General features: G+C 53.8%; 1 protein-coding gene across 1 annotated transcript in view; it reads left to right on the top strand.

Moving 5' to 3' along the window:
- LOC116940670 (uncharacterized) overlaps positions 1-17,446 on the top strand; it is a 60,751-nt gene extending 43,305 nt beyond the window's left edge. The window contains exons 4-10 of the mRNA XM_032950800.2: positions 1,503-1,796; positions 6,285-6,397; positions 7,077-7,578; positions 9,808-9,860; positions 11,542-11,639; positions 11,763-12,066; positions 12,604-17,446. Of these exons, the coding sequence (XP_032806691.2) occupies positions 1,503-1,796; positions 6,285-6,397; positions 7,077-7,578; positions 9,808-9,860; positions 11,542-11,639; positions 11,763-12,066; positions 12,604-14,637 (3,398 nt within the window). The 3' untranslated portion in view covers positions 14,638-17,446. The remainder of the gene's footprint in view (positions 1-1,502; positions 1,797-6,284; positions 6,398-7,076; positions 7,579-9,807; positions 9,861-11,541; positions 11,640-11,762; positions 12,067-12,603) is intronic.
- The last annotated feature ends 4,717 nt before the right edge of the window (positions 17,447-22,163 follow it).

The raw sequence follows: 22,163 nt of genomic DNA, 5'->3' as shown, positions 1-22,163 counted from the left end.
ACTTAGATAATAGTCTGGCACAAGTGCCGCGGTGACGTCACCGCCACTTGGAGAATGAATGGCGGTTGTTGTTGCACATGCAAAGCAATTTTGCAGTCCGTCTGAAATGCGGCCGCCAGAATGTGCACTCACTCACACTCCTTCAGGACCACCTCTGCTCATGTCTCTGCATTTGCTTCCAGTTCAAACCCATAACGAGTTAAAAATTATCCTACTTGTGTTCACGGCTTTCAGTGGACTGAATCGGCCCACACCATTTATCCACTGAGACCTCTGAGATCCACTGACCTAGCCCAATGTTCTTCATTGCAAGTCCCTCAGGCCACTGGCGGCCCCTGGTGGCCTTTAGTGCGGTCCCTGGCTTGTGGGGTAACAACAATATACGAATTGGAAAACACGTTCCATCATCATCGTGGTGTCAAACCTCAATGGTTTCAAATCTGTGGCGGCCCTCACACTGATGATGTCTTATTGGCGAAAGTGACCCTCCCCCCCCTGGAAAATTAGTGAAGAACACTGCTGTAGGGTGACCCGCGGGTTGTCGTCCGGACGGTACCCAGGCTCTGGAGTTCCCTGTCCTTTGAGGTCAGGAGCTCGCAGTCCATAAGAGACTTGAGATCCCACCACTTGTTTAAAAGGAGCGTTCGTTCTCTCTAGTTCCCTATCTCGTCTCTCTCTGGTTAATTTTCACTTATTTTCCTCCTTTACACGCATGGTGTCCTGAGATCCATTATTTAACCGCTACTTTATGAATTTCAATCGTAATTATTATTACTTTGGTCAGTCCACTGCCCTCCACACACCGGGTGCGGTTTGCGGTGGGCCACTTGGGCCATACTTCACCACGCTAGTCGGTGCGGGTTGGCGGAGGTGGCGAACGTAGACAATGGGAGCGGTGGAAGTACAGGACAACAATGGATTTTACTGCACTGCCCCTCCACTGCACAGGGACATAGAGCCCTCTCCACAGCAGGCCCACAGCGCCCAATTTGTGCACGATGGTTGCCTGTCCGAGCACAATCCAAGCTCAACGCTGCTTGGCTTGCGAGCTCCGATGGGATCGGTTGCAAATTGTGTGTGTAATTTACAGCCCTTAGTCTATACACTGCTGGATGAAGGCCTCCCCACAATGTGTCAGCCGTGGGTGCTATCTTGCCACGCTGTCCAGTGGAGGGGTGGGTTGGTGAAGGGGGGCCGCCAGGACCGGTTTGGGAATTGGAACTTGGGTCGCCGAAATCATAGTGCATTGCGCTATCCACTGCACCACTGTTCCCACCAAATCAGTTTCATGAAATCGAGGTGTGTGTGCGCGCGCGTTCGTGATTCTCACTCGGTCTCGTTGCACTCCCAGTTCTCCGCTCCTGTGTCTGCACACCATTGCCTCACCTCAGCAATCCTCACCTGTGTCTACGCCCCTCCTCCTCCCTCCCCCTTCCCCACCACCGTTACCTTTGTCTCACCCGGACGCCAACTCTGCCCCTCACCCCGCGACCATCCACCAGGTGACTGCTACTGCCCGGCCGCCCTCATCCTGGGCTTCCCGCAGTACTGCCGCTACCGCGCGCTGCTCAAGCGCCTGCACGAGCCCGGCAAGGCGCTATCGGACCCCACCGCGCTGGCGCTGTGGGGGCTTGGGGTGCTGGGCCCCCCGCCGGCCTCCTCCCCCCCCACGTCTCCGCTGCAGCCGCCGCAGTTCCCCGTGTTCAAGTCGGGCGCCTCGGTGCGAGTCTTCTTCTGCCGAGAGACATTCGAGCACCCGGGCCTGGTGGAGGATGTCGCCGTGTGCCTGGATTTTGGTGAGGATCCGCCACCGGTTCCGCCTCGTTGCGGTTGCAGGCAGTGCAACTCCACCCCATGGGCCCCGGAGGAGCCTGGGCATCGGGATGTTTGAAGAGGGGGTGGGGATGTTGGACAGAGTTTGGGGAGCCCCCATTGCTTTCTTTGCACCAGGGCCCGTGTCGACCGTGCCAACCGTGCCGACCGTGCCGACCGTGCCGACCGTGCCACGCAGCTGGCCTCAGCGCAACTATATTTAAAACGTTATTTTTCAAATTCCACCATTCTCGGTTGGTGCTGCCGCCGGTGCTGTGTTGTCATGAGACAAATGATATTTTTATCCCAGTTGTTTACCCTTCCCAAAATGTATTTACTGAAAAAGCTCTTCCGGCACGTGGCCCGGACCACACACGGTAATGGAATTGGCCAAACATCCCAAAGCAGCACGATCCTCAAAAAGTATGTTGAGATTTAGTGAGGCCTTCCTGGATAAATTAATGCCACTGTTATTATTGTTACATTGTGTTCGTGAAACGGCCCTGGCTTATGATATCACGAAACTATTTCTGTCCGTTGGTCTTTTATCCACGCCCGTGTGCACGTCGTGTGTTGTAAGCCCTGCTAAGTGAGTTAACCTGTCATCAAGTTTAGATTAAAGTTTTTCATTTTCTGAGCTGGAATCGGCCGAATTAAGTAAAAACCAAAATGTAATACGATGAGGGTTTTTTTATGATGCCATCATTGGTGACCATGCAGAGAGACTATTAACTCGCTTTGCTTGAGAAACCCGGATTATTTTCACTGTTGGCTTGAACCTGGATTCGAACCCAGGATATAAAAATTAAAACTAATTTTTTTTATATTTCAACCCAGTGTAAGGCCCACTGAGCTCCTGTTTAGCCGTTTTTCAGAAGCGACCTTGGTCATCACAAATTATAAGCTTAACTAAGTGGCTTATAATGAAAACTAATTTCTTTTGAACTGATTTTTGTGTTTAGTTTGTTGTCCGTCCCCCCCCGATCCCCACTGCACACTCTCAATAGCATGGTTGGCTACGTACGGTACAAAAGAAGTTCAACATACAGGCTCTCGCCGGTACCTACGCGGCATCTCTGTGGGTTTCTTGTCTGTGCGTGCTGTGTCCAAGTGGCCGGGCTTCACACGCGATGGGGTTGTGTTGGTGACTCAGAGTGAAAGTAGGTCATGTTGGATTTCCGCTCAAATGTCTGTGGGACTGGTCTCGTGCCCCATTTCACTGCCTTGAGCCCAGCGGTGGAAATGTCACAATACCGTGGCCCATCCAATTCCATTCGGGGGGACAAAACCGCCTTTGGCTTTTCACGAAATGGTCCCTCATTTTATTGACCCCCCCGGAAGAGCAATGGGGCCGAGTCGAACCCTGATTGGGACTGACTGGGATGTCAAATCTCACCCTGCCGATTGTGATGCATCCACACACTTATCGCTTGCACCACCTGGTCACGTGCGGTTACTGATTAATGCCGATTTTCAAAACTATAGCACGGTTGAATCCGGGTTTCATCCGCCTGTGGTTTAGACGTTCTTATGTGTAGTGAGTTGATGTTTTCAGCTCGGTTACCAATGACAGTATTAAAGTAAAGTTTGCAGTACATTTTTATTTATATTCAGGTCTCAAATTTTTTTTAAATAAAATTTTGACGATCATGCAAATGAACGGTCATATCTCTCCTGGGCAGGGTAAGTGGGAATGTGCTGCCACCCTCCGAGTGCAGAATAAGAAGTCGCTTGAACGAATCTCAAAAGTAGTTTTGCGATGTCTGCTTCTGTGGATACCATGCTCTGAACACATGGTTGTCGTGCTGCTACTCCGTGTGGGTTCCTAAGAGACACACACGGTTCTCATGACATGACGGCGTTCGCACAACTGTAGCAAAAAAACTGGGAAATGCGTAAACCCTTCGCGCTCGTAGTGCGCCGTTAACTGTCGCCAAATCCGTACTGCATCAAACGGTGCAGCCGATATTCTACTTTTTAATTCAAAACATGGAAAATCGGACGACTTTACTGCAAAGTGGAATATAATTTGAGAGCAAACATTTTCTTGGACTTAAATAGCGGAACAGGGCCAACATTTTGTCGTGAAGCTGAATTTGCATCTGGAATTGAAGCAGTGGGAAACTGATTTTGAGAAACTGCTGCTGTTGATGATGTGGGGCGACGGATGTGTGGGGTTTTTTTTTGCGGCAGTGTTTTTTTTTTGTTCTAAGAAGTGGGTCACTGCACGTGACGGTGAGACAATGTTTGCGGGATGCTATACAGACACCGTTTCAAGATTTTTCAAAATAATTATTAATCGGAATTAATATTTTCTTCACACTTTTGCGTGGCTAAAACGCCAGCCAATTACGGCCCTGAATTCAGACGCATGCAAGCGAGCCATGCGATCACCGTCACACGCTAGTCGGTGCCGAGTGTTTACACACGGACCCGCACTCACTTCGGCCTTCCGTATTTGTGCCTTTAACTATGCTGTGTGCTTTTACAGTAAACAACTTTTGATGTCACGCTTTGTTTAATGCCCGATCAATAATTAATCATCGCGGTAATCGCTCGTAAATGTTTTCCGAAGCTGCACGAACGCCCGGAGCTCTTTATTGTAAAGGCTCTTCCGTGCCTTTTGGTAATTCCCCACGCTTTTATTTCCTTCTTTAGTTTTCCCCCCCCCCCCCCCTCTTTTGTTGCCGTTGATTAAAATGTTTTCTCCGTGACTTCCCTCTCGCTCGTAACAGCCGGCGATAGCCGCTGCTGCACGGGACACCATCGCTTTGGCCTGCATCCGCATCGGCCGTCGTAAACACAGAAAGTGGCCACCACACTGTAACAAAAAAAAGACCGATTCCTTTTCCAGCGAAGCACATTTAGCGCCGTTCTAAAAGCGCGCCAAGCGGCGTTGCCACCCCTCGGCGCCCCAGCCCCAACCCGTACACGGTGGCGGCCGCTGCAGCGTTGGAATCACCGCGTCGTGTTTGTCAGGCTGCGTTAATTCCTCTCAATGACACAGGCGGCGGCGGCGGCGGCTCGCAGGGCGTTGACGTCACGGCCGCGCAAGCGTGGAGGTCCAGCGTATCCCGTAATACGCGCACACAGCTCGCGACCACATTATAACGCTGCGGTCCCCCACCCCGCGTCGCCCCTCCCCCCTCGGCCCCCCCCCCCCACTCCTCCAAAACCTCAGCGTGTTTATCTGATAGCAAGATGTAAATGAGGAGGTGGTAAAACTCTTGACTCCCTTGCGATTGCTCGCTAAATTTGCTCCCGAGTCATCTTCGTCCTCGTTCCTCGCGCCTGCCCGAGTGGCCGCCACCATGGGTAACGTTTGCTTTCCACCGTCGCGTTCCCCGTCGCGTTCTCCATCGCGTTCTTCGTTGCGTTCCCCCGTCGCGTTCTCCGCCCTGATGCGGTGCGCGTGGCGATATCCGGGGGGTCCGGCTTTTTGTTTTTTTTGGCTTAAACGTCTTCTCTCTTACAAGCAGCTCTTCGTGTCTTGCCAAATGTTTTACGGGTCGCAGGTGGACATGGCTATGATCCATAGCGAGAGGTATACTGGATGTGGTGTGCCAGGTGCAGAAATATTTTGCGATCCGGGCTGCACGGCTTCATCTGGAGTGCACGGTTGGCTTCTAGCGGTCCCTTAGGAATCCTGCACGGGGGGGGGTGGGGGGTCCCGACTTTGGATTAAGGGGGTTGGGGGGGGGGGCACGTTCTCTGGCTTGGCGTTTGTTTTTATTCGTGCATGTGGCAGGAAACGCGGGGCCGTGCCGCAAAAGTGTCTCCATTGTTTGGCGAATTAAATATCGCATATCAATTTGTCCAATCCGCGACGGGCGAGCGGTGTTATTTTTAAAACAGTCCGATGGTCTCGGCCGGTGGCTAAGTCAGTGCTGGTTGTGACCACTGACGGTCACGCTTGCTTTGTCTTAATAATTCGGGCCTATTCTAATCCACATTCAAAGCACTTTTAAAAATCGGCACGCACAAGCAATGCGTGGGGGTTAGAGTGGTACTCATTTTGGTTTGGAAAAGGTCTCGCGGTTTTGGCGGGGTGCAGTTGTTGCAAAGGGCGGGCGCTGCCACGCTGAGAGCGTCGCTATCGACGCCGTCTTGGTGGCGGTAGCGGTGGTGTGAGCATGCCGTAGGGTAATGAGCACGTGCGTGTGTGTGTGCGCGTGTGTGTGTGCGTGTGTGTGTGCGTGTGTGCGTGTGTGTGCGCGCGTGCGTGCGTGCACCCGTGCGTCACTTCTGAAAAGGGAACTCGGCAGTGCAGCACGGCAGTGGGAGGGAGCGCGTGCTGTGCTCTTCCAAACCACCGCCAACAACGGCGACAACAAATGACTGTCGGCGCGATTTAACGTGCGCGTCTCTCTCCCTCTCTCTCTCTCTTGTTCCCCTCCCCCCCCCCGTACCACCCACCTCCTTTCTCTCCCTCCCTCCTGCACTACCGCTATCGCCCCCGTGCCCGCCGGAAGCTCCGAACCTGAAGGGCCGTCCCCGGAAGAGACGCGCGCGGTTCGGACGCTCGGATTCGCGGTGTCGCCGAGACTCGAGGAGCTCCACCGAGGAGCAGGAAACCAAGGGCAAGGTAGGAGCAGGGGCAGCGGGCAAGGCTATGGGGCGGGGGGGGCAGGTCTGAAGGCATTGGCAAGTCATTCATTTGTTGGGTCGATCATTTCATTTATTCGTTCATCAATTTATGCGTTCGCTCGTTCGTATTCGCTATACTTCTTTTATATCCGAGGGGAGGGGCCACCGAGTTTGACGAGTCTCTTGTGCGAGGGAGACCTGGCAAGCGACTTGCAGGGGAGATGCAGAAGGGAATCGCGTGATCAGATCAGCGCAAATGGCACAGGAGGATGCTCGTAGAAAGAGCACATTTGAGAGAGCGGGAAACGCTGGCACGGCGGTTCACGCCCTGCAGATCACGGCTAACATCAGTGGCGAGTGATATTCAAACCGGTCTTGGGTGCTTTTAATTTACAAACCCGCACTGACGGTCGTGGTGAAGTATGGTCATGACAAACACTGTGACTTACACGACACGGGGTGGGCATTAATCCAGCTGTGATAGGTCAGGGCTGATGATGATAATCACGCGAATTATCATTGTGATGATAATGATAACTTAAAGATGACTGCAGCAGCTGAGACCGAAGTGGGATGGGGGACGAGACGGTAGAGGGAGGCGGATCCGGTACCGCCACCGTGTTTGGCCGCCGACGCGCTCCCGCTCACCGCAGCGCCGCCACCGCCACTCCCCGCAGGTGAAGTCGGAGCTCAAAAACCACACGTGCGCCGACGGGCCCACGAGGCCGCGCGCCGCCAGCAAGTCCGGCGGCGGCGGCGGCGGCGGCGGCGGCTCGTCCACCAGGACGGGCGCTGGCGACGGCGCCTCAAAGCCCAAGGCCGGCGGAGCCTGCCCCCCGGCCGGGGGCGCCACCGTGGCCGTCCCCGCCGCCACCGCCGCCGCTCTGTCTCTGGCCGCCACGCCGACCGCGGGGGCCGCGTCTCCGGGGGAGGGAGCGACCAACTCGGCCGCTCGCGTCACCGCGGCGACGGCTGCGGCGGCGGCGGCGGCGTCCGCCACAGTCGTCACCGCGGCGGTTGCGGCGACGGCGGCGGCGGCGGCGGCGGCGGTGACCGGCGGCGCGCAGGGGAAGGGCGAGAAGACGGCAGAGGAGGAGAACTTCCTGCGGGAGCTGCACGGGTTCATGCGGACGCGCAAAACCCCCATCGGCCGCATCCCCAACCTCGGCTTCAAGCAGGGTGAGCGGTCGCGTCCAATTTCTTCTACTCGCCTCGTTCACGCGCTTGAGCACTCGCCTGCATGCTTGCTCGATCGCTCTTTTGCTCACAGTTTCAACACATCACTCGCTTGGCAACAGTACTACCTCGCTCATGCGCTCACTTGTTCATTCACTCACGATCTCACTTGTTAGATCACTCGCCCACTTGCTTACTCACTCGCTCGCTCAATGGCCCGCTCACTCACCAACTCGCTCACCTGTTCATTCACTGGCTCAATAGCTCACTCGTTCACTCGTTGGCTCAACTGTTCACTTGCTCCCTTGCCCACTCACTCCCCTCTGAACGTCCGTTACGGCGGGGAACGCACGGAGACTCCCGCTGTGTACCGCGTGCGTGCGTGCCGGCTCGCTCGTTACTCTCCCGAGAGCAGAGCGATATCGGGCCGCGCGGGATGAGATAAGGCGACGTACGGGCGGGTGCGTGTGTCACAGCTCGCGCCTGCGATGTTGGCGACGTGGTCGGTTGCCCTCGTGCAGGCGAGCGTGGGCGACCGTGGGCTAACCCAGCACACGGGGGGGGGGGAAAACTTTCCTCCGCCCGCTCTTTTAAATAGTTGTGTTTCCCGTGGCAGCGTTCCCCCGCGATCGCCTCCCCACACCCCCCCCCCTCGGCCCCCGCCGCCACACCGTGAAGCCGCTGCTGTGAGGTTCGATTGCCCGAATAATGAGATCTGGGGATTTTCTTGAAGTTCTCAACAACAACAACAAAACACCGGACGTGAAAATCAAACTTGAATTGTGTCATCGGTCGCCACAGCGAGTCAATCGGCAGGTCACGCGTGGTGAGATACATTGTGGGTATTCGCCATCTCTTCCAAGACGTCTGGCTATTGTGGCAGTGGTATGAGTCTGGCAGTTGACGGGTTGCACCTTTACCTTTGCGTTATTGATCACAGAATATGAGGGGCGGGGGGGGGAGTGTGAAGCTGTGCTTCGCTCTCATTGTGCCGTGAACCTGGTGACCCGAGTTTGATTTCCAGCCGCGGCAGCAAGTGGTATCTGAACCGGTTGTGTGTCCACCCTCTATTATCCCGTGCTGACAGTGCGTTGAGAGGCCTTCGCCCAGCAGTAGATTGACAAAATTGCTTAAGTAATTTAAGTCTTATGTACGTATACGTGTCCTGTGTTATGTAAACCTGTTCGCCCCATGCGATCGTAGGAGAGCAGATGGATGACAATGCAGTTCTTGTGAACTTGTGGTTTCCAATACTGCGTGAGGGTTGAGAGGGCTTGTACATGCAATGCACATTTTAGTGTCAAGCCTATAAATGATGAGAAACACTGAGTAATGCAGTAGACTCTTGATTATCTGTGAGATTTTGCCAAAAATTAATAGCGCATGGATTTTCCCTTAAGCCCAAATTAATAATCGAAAAACAGTTATACACTGTTAGTCTTGGAAATTTGTATTGCAAGTCACGTGCTTAAACCAAACAAATATGTGGTCCGGTTAATCCGAAATCCACGTGATCGCCTCTACAGTAGAGTAGTTGTATATCTTTACATCAGTGGGCGGAAGTTTGATTGATGTTGATTGGCGCAGCTCTGCTGCTGTCCACTCAATGGGCGGACTCTTCTGCGCGAGAGCAGGAAAGTGTTATCACTGAGCACGTGCATTGATCGTCAGCATTCGTTCTAAATCGAGTGTGCTTCAAAATTCACTCATTTATATGTATATTAGTTTTTTTAGCACAGAGATCCGCGGAAAATGAATATTTTTTTCGTGATTATCCGCGATTTTAAATTATCCGCGGCCGTCCTCCTCGTCCTTAGCGTGGATAATCGAGAGTCTGCTGTATAACGAAGGCTGGAAAACCATACGTGTCAAACTAAAATAAATAAAAAGCACTTCCCCCTTTGTGCATTTTGATTGTGACCTAGACCAAGAGACCACGATGCACTTCTTCAGGAAATGGTTTCTGCGTAATGCACACACGGCCGTGTGATTTTTACGCATGTTTGCGTTTCGTGTTGAATCGTCTTTGCGTGTCGTTAAATCCGTTTGTTTTCTGTCCCACCACGCATTTTTATGTCATCGTGGGATTTTCTCGTCAATTGCAGATTTGATAACCTATCCGTGCGGATCCCTCCGGTGTTGTCCCATCGTAAGCGCGTGCACCGTGACTTGTCGTCATCACGAGATTAACGCCTGTGTGTCACGCCCTCTGTTTGTCTCTCCCTCTGGCAGTCGACCTGTGGGTGATGTTCAGAGCGGTGCAGGAGCTCGGCGGCTACGAAGCGGTACGTCTGCTCTCTTGGTCTCGATCACCGTCGATCACTACACCCACGCGACCCGTTAGCTCGTCCTTTTGCGATCGTCCGCGGGAGTGGGTGGGTATTAATTGGGGTAGGTGGGTTGGTTTGGGTGGGTGGCTATGAGTTTGGGTGGTTATGGGTGGAGGTGTGTATGGATATGGGTTTTGGTGAGTGGGTGGGTATGGGTTTGGGTGGGTGTGTATGTGTTTGGATGGGGATGAGTTTGAGTGGGTATGAGTTTGGGTGAATGGTTATTGGTGTGGATGGGTATGGGTTTGTGTGGGTTTGAGTTTGAGTGGGTGGGTATGGATGGGGGTGGGTGGGTATGGGTTTGGGTAGGTATGGGTGGGGGTGCGTATGGGTATGGATGCTCTAGCAGTATGTTGTACACCCTGGACACAATTGCAAACGAGTGTTTTATCTCAAGGGATTTATCCAGGTGAAATAGTGATATAAATAACTCAAACAAATTCATGAAATTAATGATAAGTTAGCAAGTTTGAGGTGTTGTCCTGGGAAGCGTAGAGAACACAGGCTGAAGTGGAGAGGGGGGAGGGCGGATTAAAAGGAATGAAACTCGTGAATTATTAAACCCGTTGTGTGGCAGCGGTCGGTGGGGAGATGATTCAAATAGAAACGATCACCAATGGATTGCAAAGTACCCCAATGGATGAGCTGGCAGCGGGGTTATCGTAAAATCAATTATACATCTGTGGGTTAGCAAGTATTTTTATTCCAGGACCTGCCCCCTTATTTATACGGCGCACGCAACTGCCGGTCAGCCGTGTCAAATTCAAGCAAATTTGTGTGAAACCAATGACCACACACACTCACCCTCCGCTCGTGAAACCACGGTGACATTTAACATTTCTCGGTGACCAATATTCATTGATCATTGTGAGCAGTTAATATGAACTATAAAAAAACTAAACTATGTTTTATTTCACTAGGTAAGGCCCACTGAGCTGTATATTGCTCTTTTTCAGAAAGCGACCTGGCCACAAATGATAGCTCAACGAAGTGGTTTATCATGTGGAAATTAATAGCAGCCAAATGCTCTAAATACGTGTTGACTCTAAATGTGGAGGGAAAAACCGGAGTACCCGGAGGAAAAAAACACGCGACCATGGGGAGAGAGACATCATAAAACCCACGACCCTCTGTATACCAGGCGAGGTAGTTAACATCTCGCCACCGATAAGAGCCTCTCCGGGCCAAGAATTCTCACGGAAAGGTCTGCTTCCATTTTTGAATGGAAGATTAATCGCGCTATTTATTTATTTATTGCATACATGCAGCTAAGGTATTTCATTCGTGTTTTTAACTTTCAGTAGATATCAGCACAGGGAACATTTACAGTGCTGGTCTTTTGGCCTAGGTCAGGGAGGTCACAGGTTGTACGTAGGTCACTGTCAACAACTTAACGTCCCACACGGTTCCTTCCGGTCAGAATAAGTTAAGCTCAATGAAGGTTGCCCGGACATCGCGATTGATTCGCGGTTCACGGGCGGGCAAATTAAGTTACTCCTGGGGTGGACGAAACGACAACGCACGCACGCACGCACACGCATGCACACACACGCACGCATGCACACACGCACGCACACGAGCGTTCCCCCGCGGCCGCGTCGCAAACCGCTGTCCCTGTGCCACGCGTCTCGCTCAGGTGACGTCACAGCGGCTCTGGAAGCAGATCTACGACACACTGGGTGGAAACCGCGGCAGCACGAGCGCCGCCACGTGCACCCGGCGCCACTACGAGAGGTGCGAGGGGGTGGGAGGTGGGAGGTGGGGGGGGGGACACGGGACACTGTCCCGCGCTGCCATTTCCCAAACCTGCCTCCGGTGCCCGCGACGCGGAATGTAAACGTTGCGTGTCCCACGCAGGCTCATCCTTCCGTACGAGCGGCACGTGAAGGGCGAGGAGGACAAGCCGCTCCCTCCGCCGGTGAAGCCGCGGAAGCGGAGCGACGCCTCCTCCTCCTCCGGCGACAAGAAGAAGCAGCAGCAGAGCGAAGAGGAGGAGGAGGAGGAGGCGACGATGACGGCGGAGGAGAAGGAAGAGCGCTTCCGGCGATTGGAGTCCGACGCGGGTAACGCGGTCGCCGCGCCGGCGGGGGCGGCCGTCCGACGAGAGTCAGCCGACGGTGCCGTCAAGAGGCCGAGCGCGATGGTGCTCAAGGACAAGGAGGTGCGATTGCTCGGCGGGTCGGGTGAATCGCGAGAATTGTTTTGTGCGTGGCGATTGTTACGTGGGTGTTAGTTTTTTGTGTTCTTCCTCGCCTCGTTGTTACTCGGGGATGGCTCTAGCCGGTTTGTCGGGTCCACTGCTCCATGAAGGCCCCACCCACCATGCAATGTCGGTTCAAGTGGCTTGTTTGACCATACTTCACCGCGGGTTGATGAAGGAGGAGGAAGTACAGAGAACACCGTATTTTGCTTCGTTGCCCACTGCTGCCCCACAACGCCCACTCGGGCTCAAACCCGCCGAGCTCGTGAGGTCTGACAGGATAGGGCAGGTCTAAATCAGAATATTGATACTGGAGGAATCCGATGAGCTATAAAGCTCCTTTTGACAGATGTCCAGGAGGGGCGGGCAAGAACATAACATCAACAAACAATACGAAACACGATAATAGTTAAAAGTACAAGAAGGGTAAAAAAAATAAATCTAAATCCCCTTTAAAACATACCAATAAAACTAAACCATCCCCATCGATTCTCGCAGGTGAAGCGAGAGAGCGTGGAGCTCGCCACGCGGGCCCTCCACCCCGACTCGAAGGAGGACGGCCCGTCCGCCGTGCCGCTCGTCAGCGGCCTCGTCATCCCGGAGCTCAAGAAGGAGTCGGCGAGCATCCTCAAGGACGACTGGCTGCAGAGCGTTCTCAAGCGGCAGGCGGGCGCCGGCGAGCAGCGGGGCCTGGCCGTGGGCCACGCCGTGCCGGGCCTCCTGCAGGCCCGCACGGTGCAGGGCCACCTCGGCCACTTTGTCAACAACATCATCATGTCGCAGTTCTCCGACTTCGGCCCCGCGCGCTGCGCCACCGACGCTGGCTCGGCCGCCCGCGAGGGCCAACCGCAGGCGGCCGACGACGGGGGCCCCGAGCTGAGCTCGCTCGCCGCCGAAGGAGGCCCCGCAAAGAACGGGATGACGGCCGCGACCGGACTGGCGGCACCGTCGCCGCAGCCGGTGGCCGGCGCGGGCGGCGGCGGTAATGGCGGCGGGCCGGGCGCGATGTCGCCGCTCGCCCGTAAGAAGCTGCTGGCGCAGGTGAGCGCGATGAAGCCGGTGGGAGCGGCGCCGCCGCTGGCGTTGCGCGGCGGCGGCGGCGCCGACGCTCCCGACGCGCACTCTCCGCCGTCGCCCCTGAACGTCGCGGCCTCCTCTGGCAAGAGGCCGACCGTGATCCAGCACGTGCATCTGGGCACCGGCGCGGGCAGGGAGGCGGACGAGATGGCGGGTTTCGACCCGGCACTCTCCTCCAAGGAGGTGAGCCGCCTGACCGAGTTCTACGGGAAGCACTTCACGCTGCCGTACCTCGCCCACCCCTTCAATGCGGCGGCGCTGTCGGCGGAGAGCGCGCGGCACGACGCCGACGCCAGGGACTCGCTGCGGCACTCGCCGCGGTGCCGGGGCGAGCAGGAGGCCAGTCGGCGCAGGCCGGAGCTGGACGACCGCCTTCCGAGCTCGCCGCCGGCACTGCTGCGGTCGCCGCCGCCGCCGCAGACGGCGCGGGGTCCAGTGGCCGGGGCGCCGGCGGAGCCGTGCAGCGATGACGAGCAGCCGACCGACCTCAGTCTGCGCAAGCCGGTGACGCCGCAGAAGCTTGCGTCGGGCACTAAGCCGGAGGCGGCGGCGCGGCCCAAGCCGCCCCCACCGGTGCCGTCGCCGGCGATGGACGCGTCGAAGGTCAAGGGTCACCCAGTGTCGCCGGCCGTGCCGGAGTTCCTGAAGGCGATGCCATTCGCGTCGTTTCCCCTGATCTCGCACGCGTTCTTCGACCTCAACCGCCTGTGCGGCGGCATCGCCTCCAAGCAGCAGCAGCAGCAGCAGTCCCAGCCGGGCGTCGCCGCCGGCGCCGGCCCGGTGTTCCTGGACAAAACCGTGGCCGCGAGGCAGCAGCAGAACGCCGAGCAGCCTCCCTCCGCTGGCGCCACGAGCCCCCGCAAACGGACGGCGTCTGATGGCGGTGGTGGTGGCGGCAGCGGCGACGCGCCGAGCAAAAAACTCAAGACGGAGGGGGAGGCGTTGAGCTCCGCCGTGGCGCCGCAGTTCTACCTGAGCCCGTTCAGCATGGCTCTGCTGCCGCAGACGAAGGCCGCGGTCGGCGACGCGGGTGGCGGTGGCGGCGCCAGCACCGTGACCTTCTCCGGCACCCACGACGGGCGCCTGCAACCCGTGCCGATCCCCGAGCAGCTTCTGAAGGCGCGAGCCGCGGGCATCCCCATCCTGCCGGGGCTGCCGCTCAACCCCTTCCTGGTGCCGGCCACTTTTCAGGGGCGGCCGCTGCTGCTGCCGGCACCCGTGCGGCCGCAGGTGGCGTACGGGCGCGTGACCCCGTCGCCCTCGTCACCGTCGGCGGTGTCGTCGTCCTCGTCCTCTTCTTCCTCCTCCACGTCCTCGTCCACCTCCTCGTCCACCTCCTCGTCGCCTACGCTGTCGCCCGCGTCGGTGTCGTACGAGGAGATTCTGCACCGCAGCCGACTGGCCTACGCCGCCATGGTGCACTCTCCGCTCATTTACCCCAACGGCAGGATGTGAGGGAGCAGCGCGCCAGGCCTGGGCGGGCGGGCACGGGGGTGGGGGGGCGGGGGGCGGTTTGGGGGGGCCGCTGGCCCATCCGATAAACGATGACCTCTTTGATGAACCGGTTGGTTCCCCCGCGCTCGCTCGCTCGCTCGCCGGATGTGCCGGCCCGGAGCGACGGTGGTCCCCAAACTTGCGATCATTTCACTCGTCCGTCGTACTGCACTGGCTCATTTTTTTAAAGAAGAAAAAAGAATGAAATTACGGAAAGAAAAAAATTACTTCATGAAGTTGATGGCTAATGCTGGTATGTGAATTTTTCATGGGCTGCGCACTGAAGATTTTTTTATAGGTAATTTGGCCGACTCTAACGCTCTCACGAGGAACTCGGTTACAGACCCATCTATTTTTCTAAACAAACCTCAGACTTTAGGCAAGGACCTCCATCCGCAAGCTCAAGATAACCGCTGTGTCCTTCGTAAGAAGTATAAACTGCAAACCTCTCTCCCATTGGAGGAATATTAACAGAGTATTTTCCATGCACGATCAAAGATAATTCTGTGAATACAGCAACTTCTTGTGCCATCTTTTCTGCCCAGCATGACAAGACAAAACCACATGCACACACACTCTCACACACGCACGAACACACGCGCACACTCTCTTGTTCTGCGTCAGAACGAGAGCGATGCCAGTTTCACCTATTCTTTTTTTTCCCCAATCGTACCCGACGCAAAACGCCATCGCAATGTGAACCACCCCTCAAAGCGTAACTGGTAGTACTACTGACAAGCGGTGGAACCGATACGTTTTTGCTGACGAGTTAAGGAAAACATTCCGCGGCGGGATGATGTTTTAGTTTCATCGCGTGGGGAGCTCTTTGGCGGATTTGCGTGCAAGGTGCGCGTTGTCTGCGATCGAACCGAGCGTTGCCTTAAAACGAGAGCGGGTGGCAGCTACGATAGAAAACCTACAGCAGGGAGGCACGCGTGTGTGCGCGCCTGGGTCTTGCTGTTACGCTGGTCGGAGGAGATTTCAAAAATGTCCTTCCATGAAAATAATAATGAGCTGTACATTTGGCAGGCTTTCTTCTTAACACTGGCTTCAAACGGGGGGAAAAAAACGGACGTATTTTTTATAACTATTTCTCTATGTAGAAAAACAAATGTATTTACAAATTTGCAAATGTTAACTGACGACGCAAATATCTATATGTATGTGTGTATATATATATAAAACGATTACTGCGTTACTGTACTTGTAAAAGAAACCACACATTTGTTTTCATCACGGCGCAGCGATGGCACGTTCGCCACTTGCCGCAGAGGTTCGCGGTTCGAATTACGGTGGCCGTACTGGTAAATACTGCGGTGTATATTGACCGGAGTAACAATACTGTACTACGTGCGACGTCTTCTTCACTCACAGCTGGCGTTAAAAATGCCGACCTGGACGTCATTCGCAAGAGTAGGCAATTGTGTGCCGAAGTCTGGGTCCAAATTTGACCAAATGCGCAAATTACGCCGCAGTCACTCAATTGGAATGATACATAGCAGTAATCATCGCCCCCTACTCACCAGACTAATGCCCCAGTCGTTCTTGCAAATGAAACCACTATCCTGGTCTCCGGAGTTCTCACCTGGTACCTGGGTAAACAAAATGAACTTAACGCGATCCGTCGACGGCGGTGGCAGCCCGTGGCGAATGACCTTGGCTGACCAATCACACGACTGTGGGAGTAAATCACGTGATGCACTGCCAGTTACCTCCCCATCCTTTTTTTTGTCGTCTAGAAATTCCTTTACTCTTTAATTAGCTTCAGGCGCGTGTGCGCGCGGAGTCGGTCGGTCCGTTTTCTCTTTGCGTTTCGTTTGCGTTTACTGTAATTTTAACAAATTTACTAAACATATAATACTTTAGCCGTTAATGGCGCGGTGCTGTTTGCCTGACATCCCATTTATAAACCCCCACTTGTCCGCCTGGGTGGGTTCAGGCCGAATGCCGATTTGGTGCTTCTTTTGGTGAGATTTCGTCGGCTTTCTTGATTTTCACAGAGTGGGGGGGGAGCTCGTGGCGGGGGGGACGGACGTCAACTTGGCTCCGTCGCTCTGTGGAGCCTCCCCTCCCGGCCCTCTCCCGCGTGGTGTGGAACGACGTGAGATTATCCCACGAGGGTTCTCCCGATGGGGGTTTTTTTGTTGTTGCGACGTTTCCATTGCCGTGCCAACTCTCGCAAACCATGTTCCCGTAGTTTCTCTCTTTTTTTTCCCATCGCTCACCTCATTGGGGAAAAAAGTATGTTAAAGATATATATATACGTGTGTGTGTTTTATCGGTTCTTTTGATGCGTCCATACTCTCAGACTGATGAGATGTAATTATTGTTTGTTTTTTATTATTTAAGGTTTTTTTTTCGTCTTACAAATACAAACTCTACACACTTTATTATCATGTTATCTGCACGCAAAGTAGCGCACGTATTTTACAGTACGGACATTGTAATGTATTTCCACTTATTTCTACGTGTGTGTGTGTGCGCGTGTACGCTGTGTACATTTGCTTTCAAAAACAAGTTTTGCTGTTTTAATCGTTTTAGACGTTACAAGTTATTATTGAACTGTATCCCTCAAACTGGCAGTTTAACACGTATTCACCAACATCTTACATGAGTTTGCCAGATGATGTTATTGGTCAATTATGTTCTGGTTGTTATCGACGACGATGATGACGGTGATGAAAACTGTGCCTAACAACTGCAGTTCACTTTTTATTTTTAAACCTGTGTCGGCTTCTAATTAAACAAAAAAAAATATTCTTGAAACTGACATTGACTTGGGTTTTTGTTCTTCACCACTTTTCGAGATTTTCTTGTTTTTGTTTTCAATGCAGTCCCCCCTTGTGGCTTCACAAAATTCCACTTCCTTATCTCGCGCTGTTTGCGCCCGTTGTTGACAGAACAGGCGGCCAGAGTGATGTCACGAAAACCAAAAAATTTAAACCTAACTTTCCAAGCAGTTAAATATTTCCCCCCCCCAGCACCTCCGGCTAAGCCCAAAACATATTTGGGTTTTGTTACCAAGATACTTAATTATTTGTTTCCACCAAACTTTTCACAATAACATCACAGTTTTTTTTCAACTTCCAGTGGATTTAATATTGTTTTTCTCTTGATTATTTGGCTGCTGTGTTGGTTGAAATTGTGGGTTATGACCACCAGAATTTAACTGGGCTATGGATTTTTTTGTGACCGCAATTTACGCTGCAGTTGCTGCCACCACGGGACATTTCCACTGAGAACTCTCGCCAAGTGAAACTTGACCCCGTGTCGGAGAAATAAATGATCCTGGCAGATAATATCACGTAACTAATTCCCTGCAATCGCCTCTTATCCACACTCGGTGGCGTCTCTGCATTTTGCAACACGTCCTGCTGTCGAGGTAATCTTATCAAGCTTTTGTTTAGTCCTCTGCACTGGATTTTAGCCCAATCAAGTGACAAACTGAAATTTAATGTGATGGCTTTTTGCGCAGCCATTGGTGACCAGTCTGAGAACATCAACTCGATAGACTTTATATCTTGATTTGAAGGTTTCGTGACTGCAGAAATCCATACTCTTTGGTTCTTTCGGTAAAGTCACGTAGGTATAAAATAAATCACGACGTTTCGGGCGCAACACAAGCGTCCATCATCAGGTGGGAAAGCATAACCAGGTAAAGTCTTAACTGACTGATATTTCCAGCCTACCTGCCTATGTCAGCTGTTATTTCTGACTCTGTATCTCTCTCTCTCTGCCTCTCTTAGATCTCTCATGCTCACATGTCCTTTGGATTGCACTCTCATACTCACATGCCCTTTGGATTGCACTCTCATGCTCACATATCATTTGGATTGCGCCTCTCATGCTCACATGTCCTTTGGATTGCACTCTCATGCTCACATGTCCTTTGGATTGCACTCTCATGCTCACATGTCCTTTGGATTGCACTCTCATGCTCACATGTCCTTTGGATTGCACCCGTTGGGTTGCACTCCCTCGTCGAGGAGGCCGCTCTCCTATCTTACAGTTACATACTAATCTCTCACATTAACATAACTAGCCCCGGCCACTTTATGACCCTTAGGCTACACCCATTTCAAACCTTTTAAAACAGTCTGCCTCAGTAGCAGGCCATGCTTTTCCACCTGATGACGGACGCTTGTGTGTGCGCCCGAAACGTCGTGATTTATTTTATTTTATACCGACGTGACTTTACGCGAAAGAACCAAAGAGTATAGACTTTATATCGCCTAACTCCGGCTAAATAGCGGTTGGCTGAAACCCGGATTCGAACCCAGAATCGTAGCGGGCCAAGCTTGGCGACTCATGGCACGGCCAGAATGAACTCCCCGTCAGGGATCCCGGCCCACCATTCATACCGAGGATCATTCTCATTGCTTCGCGTGGCCACGAGAGGGCACTCCAACATTGACTAAATTGACCAAAATCGCCCGGACTGCGCCCAATCTGGTCCGAACTTGGAAGCAACTGTTTTTATTTGACCAGGTAAGGCGCACTGAGCTATACAGTGAAGCTCTTTCGGAAGCGACCTGGCCACAAATGATAGCTCAATCAAGTGGCTTATCACGAGGAAATGTGCAGCCTCCATGTACTCGAAACGCGTGTTGATTTGAAATGTGGAGGGAAAACCCCACGCGACCGCGGGGAGAGAGGCACGCAAACTCCAAATACCTCGCCTGGTATTACTCGACGAGGTAGTTAACATCTCCAGGGGCGGAGATACGGGGGGGGGGGGGGCTTAGCCCCCCCTGCAATTTTGAGAAAGTCGGTAATCGGGATATCCGGCTGCTGCAAAATGCTGCAGGTTGCCACCTCGTGCTGCCCTGCAGGCTGCCACCTTGTGTGCTGCCCTGCAGGCTGCCACCTCGTGCTGTCCCGCAGGCTGCCACCTTGTGTGCTGCCCTGCAGGTTGCCACCTTGTGTGCTGCCCTGCAGGCTGCCACCTTGTGTGCTGCCCTGCAGGCTGCCACCTTGTGCTGCCCTGCAGGCTGCCACCTTGTGTGCTGCCCTGCAGGCTGCCACCTTGTGTGCTGCCCTGCAGGCTGCCACCTTGTGTGCTGCCCTGCAGGCTGCCACCTCGTGCTGCCCTGCAGGCTGCCACCTTGTGCTGCCCTGCAGGCTGCCACCTTGTGCTGCCCTGCAGGCTGCCACCTTGTGCTGCCCTGCAGGCTGCCACCTTGTGTGCTGCCCTGCTGGCTGCCACCTTGTGTGCTGCCCTGCTGGCTGCCACCTTGTGTGCTGCCCTGCTGGCTGTCACCTTGTGTGTTGCTCTGCAGGCTACCACCTTGTGCTGCCCTGCAGGCTGCCACCTCGTGCTGCCCTGCGGGCTGCTTGAGCGGCAGCCTTTCGAACTTATCGAACTCATTAGTCACATCAGCGGCTCCAACCTATTAATAAACTCCGCGTTCAAATCCAATAAAAAATTGTTTTATACATTTGTGGCGCCCATTGGAAAAAACATTACACTGGATATCTTAGAATATTGAAGACATCAGCCCCCCCCCCCCCCCCCAAAGTCAAAATCCTGGCTCCGCCTCTGAACATCTCACCACCGTGGCGCCCCAGGATTGACCCTAAGCCAGTCTCAGCATGCTTGAGTCTGCACAGTGCTTGGCTTGGCCATCGCCATGCACGAGCGGCGTTATTTGACCATACTTCACCACGCTGGTCGGTGCAGGTTTGGTGAAGGCAGCAGGGAAGAGCCTTGAGACGTGGGAGCCGGAGCAGTCTCCGTCAAACACTTGACCCCCCTGCAGTGCCCCCTGCCGCACGTGATCACTCCCACTGATGGACCAGTGCCGCCCACCAACACGCCGTCGCGGGTCACGGGGTGGGGGAATCCTTTGACCATACTTCACCGCGCTGGTCAATGCGGATTGTTGGCGAAGGTGCTGTCGCTGCCTTGTGAGGAAAACAAATGTGAGCACGCCCGGTTACGATCGATGGGTTACGATCGCTGACGGCTGTGTGGAGTGTTTCGACTTCATTTTGACTCATCATCGTGACTCATCTGTTGAAGGCAGTGCAGTCTTCACTCATTATCAGAGCGAGCGCCACTTTCGCCGATGAGACATCAGTAGTGTGTGAAGGCCGCCACATTTTAAACCATTTGGGGGTTGACAGCAGCATGATGATGTGTGTGTGTGTGGGGGGGGGGGAGGTGGTGTTTTCACCCTTGTGTTATTGTCGGGTTAACCGCACTAAAAGGCCGCCAGGGTCCGTCAGTGGCCCGTGGGCTTAGCGATGAAGCTTCACGGGGCCTGCTCCAGTGCGGAGTGCCAGCTCTCACTCAAACATTGTGGACACCGAAATCAACACCGCACTTCGTGTCATCCTCGGAGGTGGCGGCGACGCCCTGAGGTCAACCCCACTACCGTGGTTTCCTGCTTTGCCGCGGTGGCTAGGAGATGTTAACTACCTCGCCTGGTGTACAGGAGGGCGTGGGTTCGATCCCGACCCTGACGCCTGCTGCTGTATATTTGGAGTTTGCGTGTTTTTTTTTTCCCTCCGGGTCCTCCGGGTTTACCCTCCACATTTAGAAACGCGAGAATAAAATTCCGTCTCTTCTTCAACCCCCTCCCAATGTGTGCAGATACTACAGTATGTAGGATGTGTAGGTATATATGCCTACAAATACATATATTTTGGGGGGGGGGAAGAGTATTTCTTTGGGGGGGTCGGCAATTGTAGTAAACCTGTTGGATCAACTTTTTACCCCCACATCTGGGTGGGGGGGGGGGTCCACTTTCTGTAACTTTTTGATTGAGGCATTCTGAAAGGCCCTTATAGTTTAGTTGATGGACAAACGGACAAGTGGAACGCCGGGCTTTTATAACAGATGCGTTTAAGAGTATTTGGCTGCTAGAAATTTCCAGGTGATAAGCCACTTTCGTTGAGCTACCATTTGTGGCTAGGTCGCTTCTGGAAAAAGAGCTATGTAGCTTAGTGGGCCTCACCTGGTAAAAAAAATAGTTACATTTATAGTTTTACATCACTCCCAGGGGGCTAACGTCTGACGTGATGCCGTGACGACCCGGGAGCATCCACAAGATTACGGGGACACCCATCGCTCTGCCGCTCCAACGACACCTACGGGAATAATAACCACCACCTTCTCGTGCACAGCTACACCGCTGTTGCCATACATCAGCATCGGCCGTACGATGAAGATTCAAATCGGACTAATTTCGGTTCTAAGAATTTTCAAACATTGGATTGGTTTGAATGCCACGTCTCGATGCAGTAGGGCACGTGGGAAAGCACACGTGCGCCCGAAGTGTGCACGTTTCAGAATAACGGTCGCTTGAAGGGATCTCAAAAACGCAGTTCTCGCTTGAAGGGATCTCAAAAACGCAGTTCTGTGAAGTATGCTTCCGCGAGCATCGCCCTGTAACAGGGCGATGCTCCTGGACGCACACGACGTCGTGGTGCAATCGTAACGAAATTCGGAACCGCGCGCAAAACTCCACACCCAGCACGCGCGC

The sequence above is a fragment of the Petromyzon marinus genome, chromosome 9 (genome assembly GCF_048934315.1).
Source record: "Petromyzon marinus isolate PM22_M1 ecotype Great Lakes invasive population chromosome 9, UKy_Petmar_22M1.pri1.0, whole genome shotgun sequence".
Taxonomy (NCBI): Eukaryota; Metazoa; Chordata; class Hyperoartia; order Petromyzontiformes; family Petromyzontidae; genus Petromyzon; species Petromyzon marinus.
The sequence above is the reverse complement of the archived record's forward strand: the minus strand, read 5'-3'. Positions and strand labels throughout refer to the sequence as shown.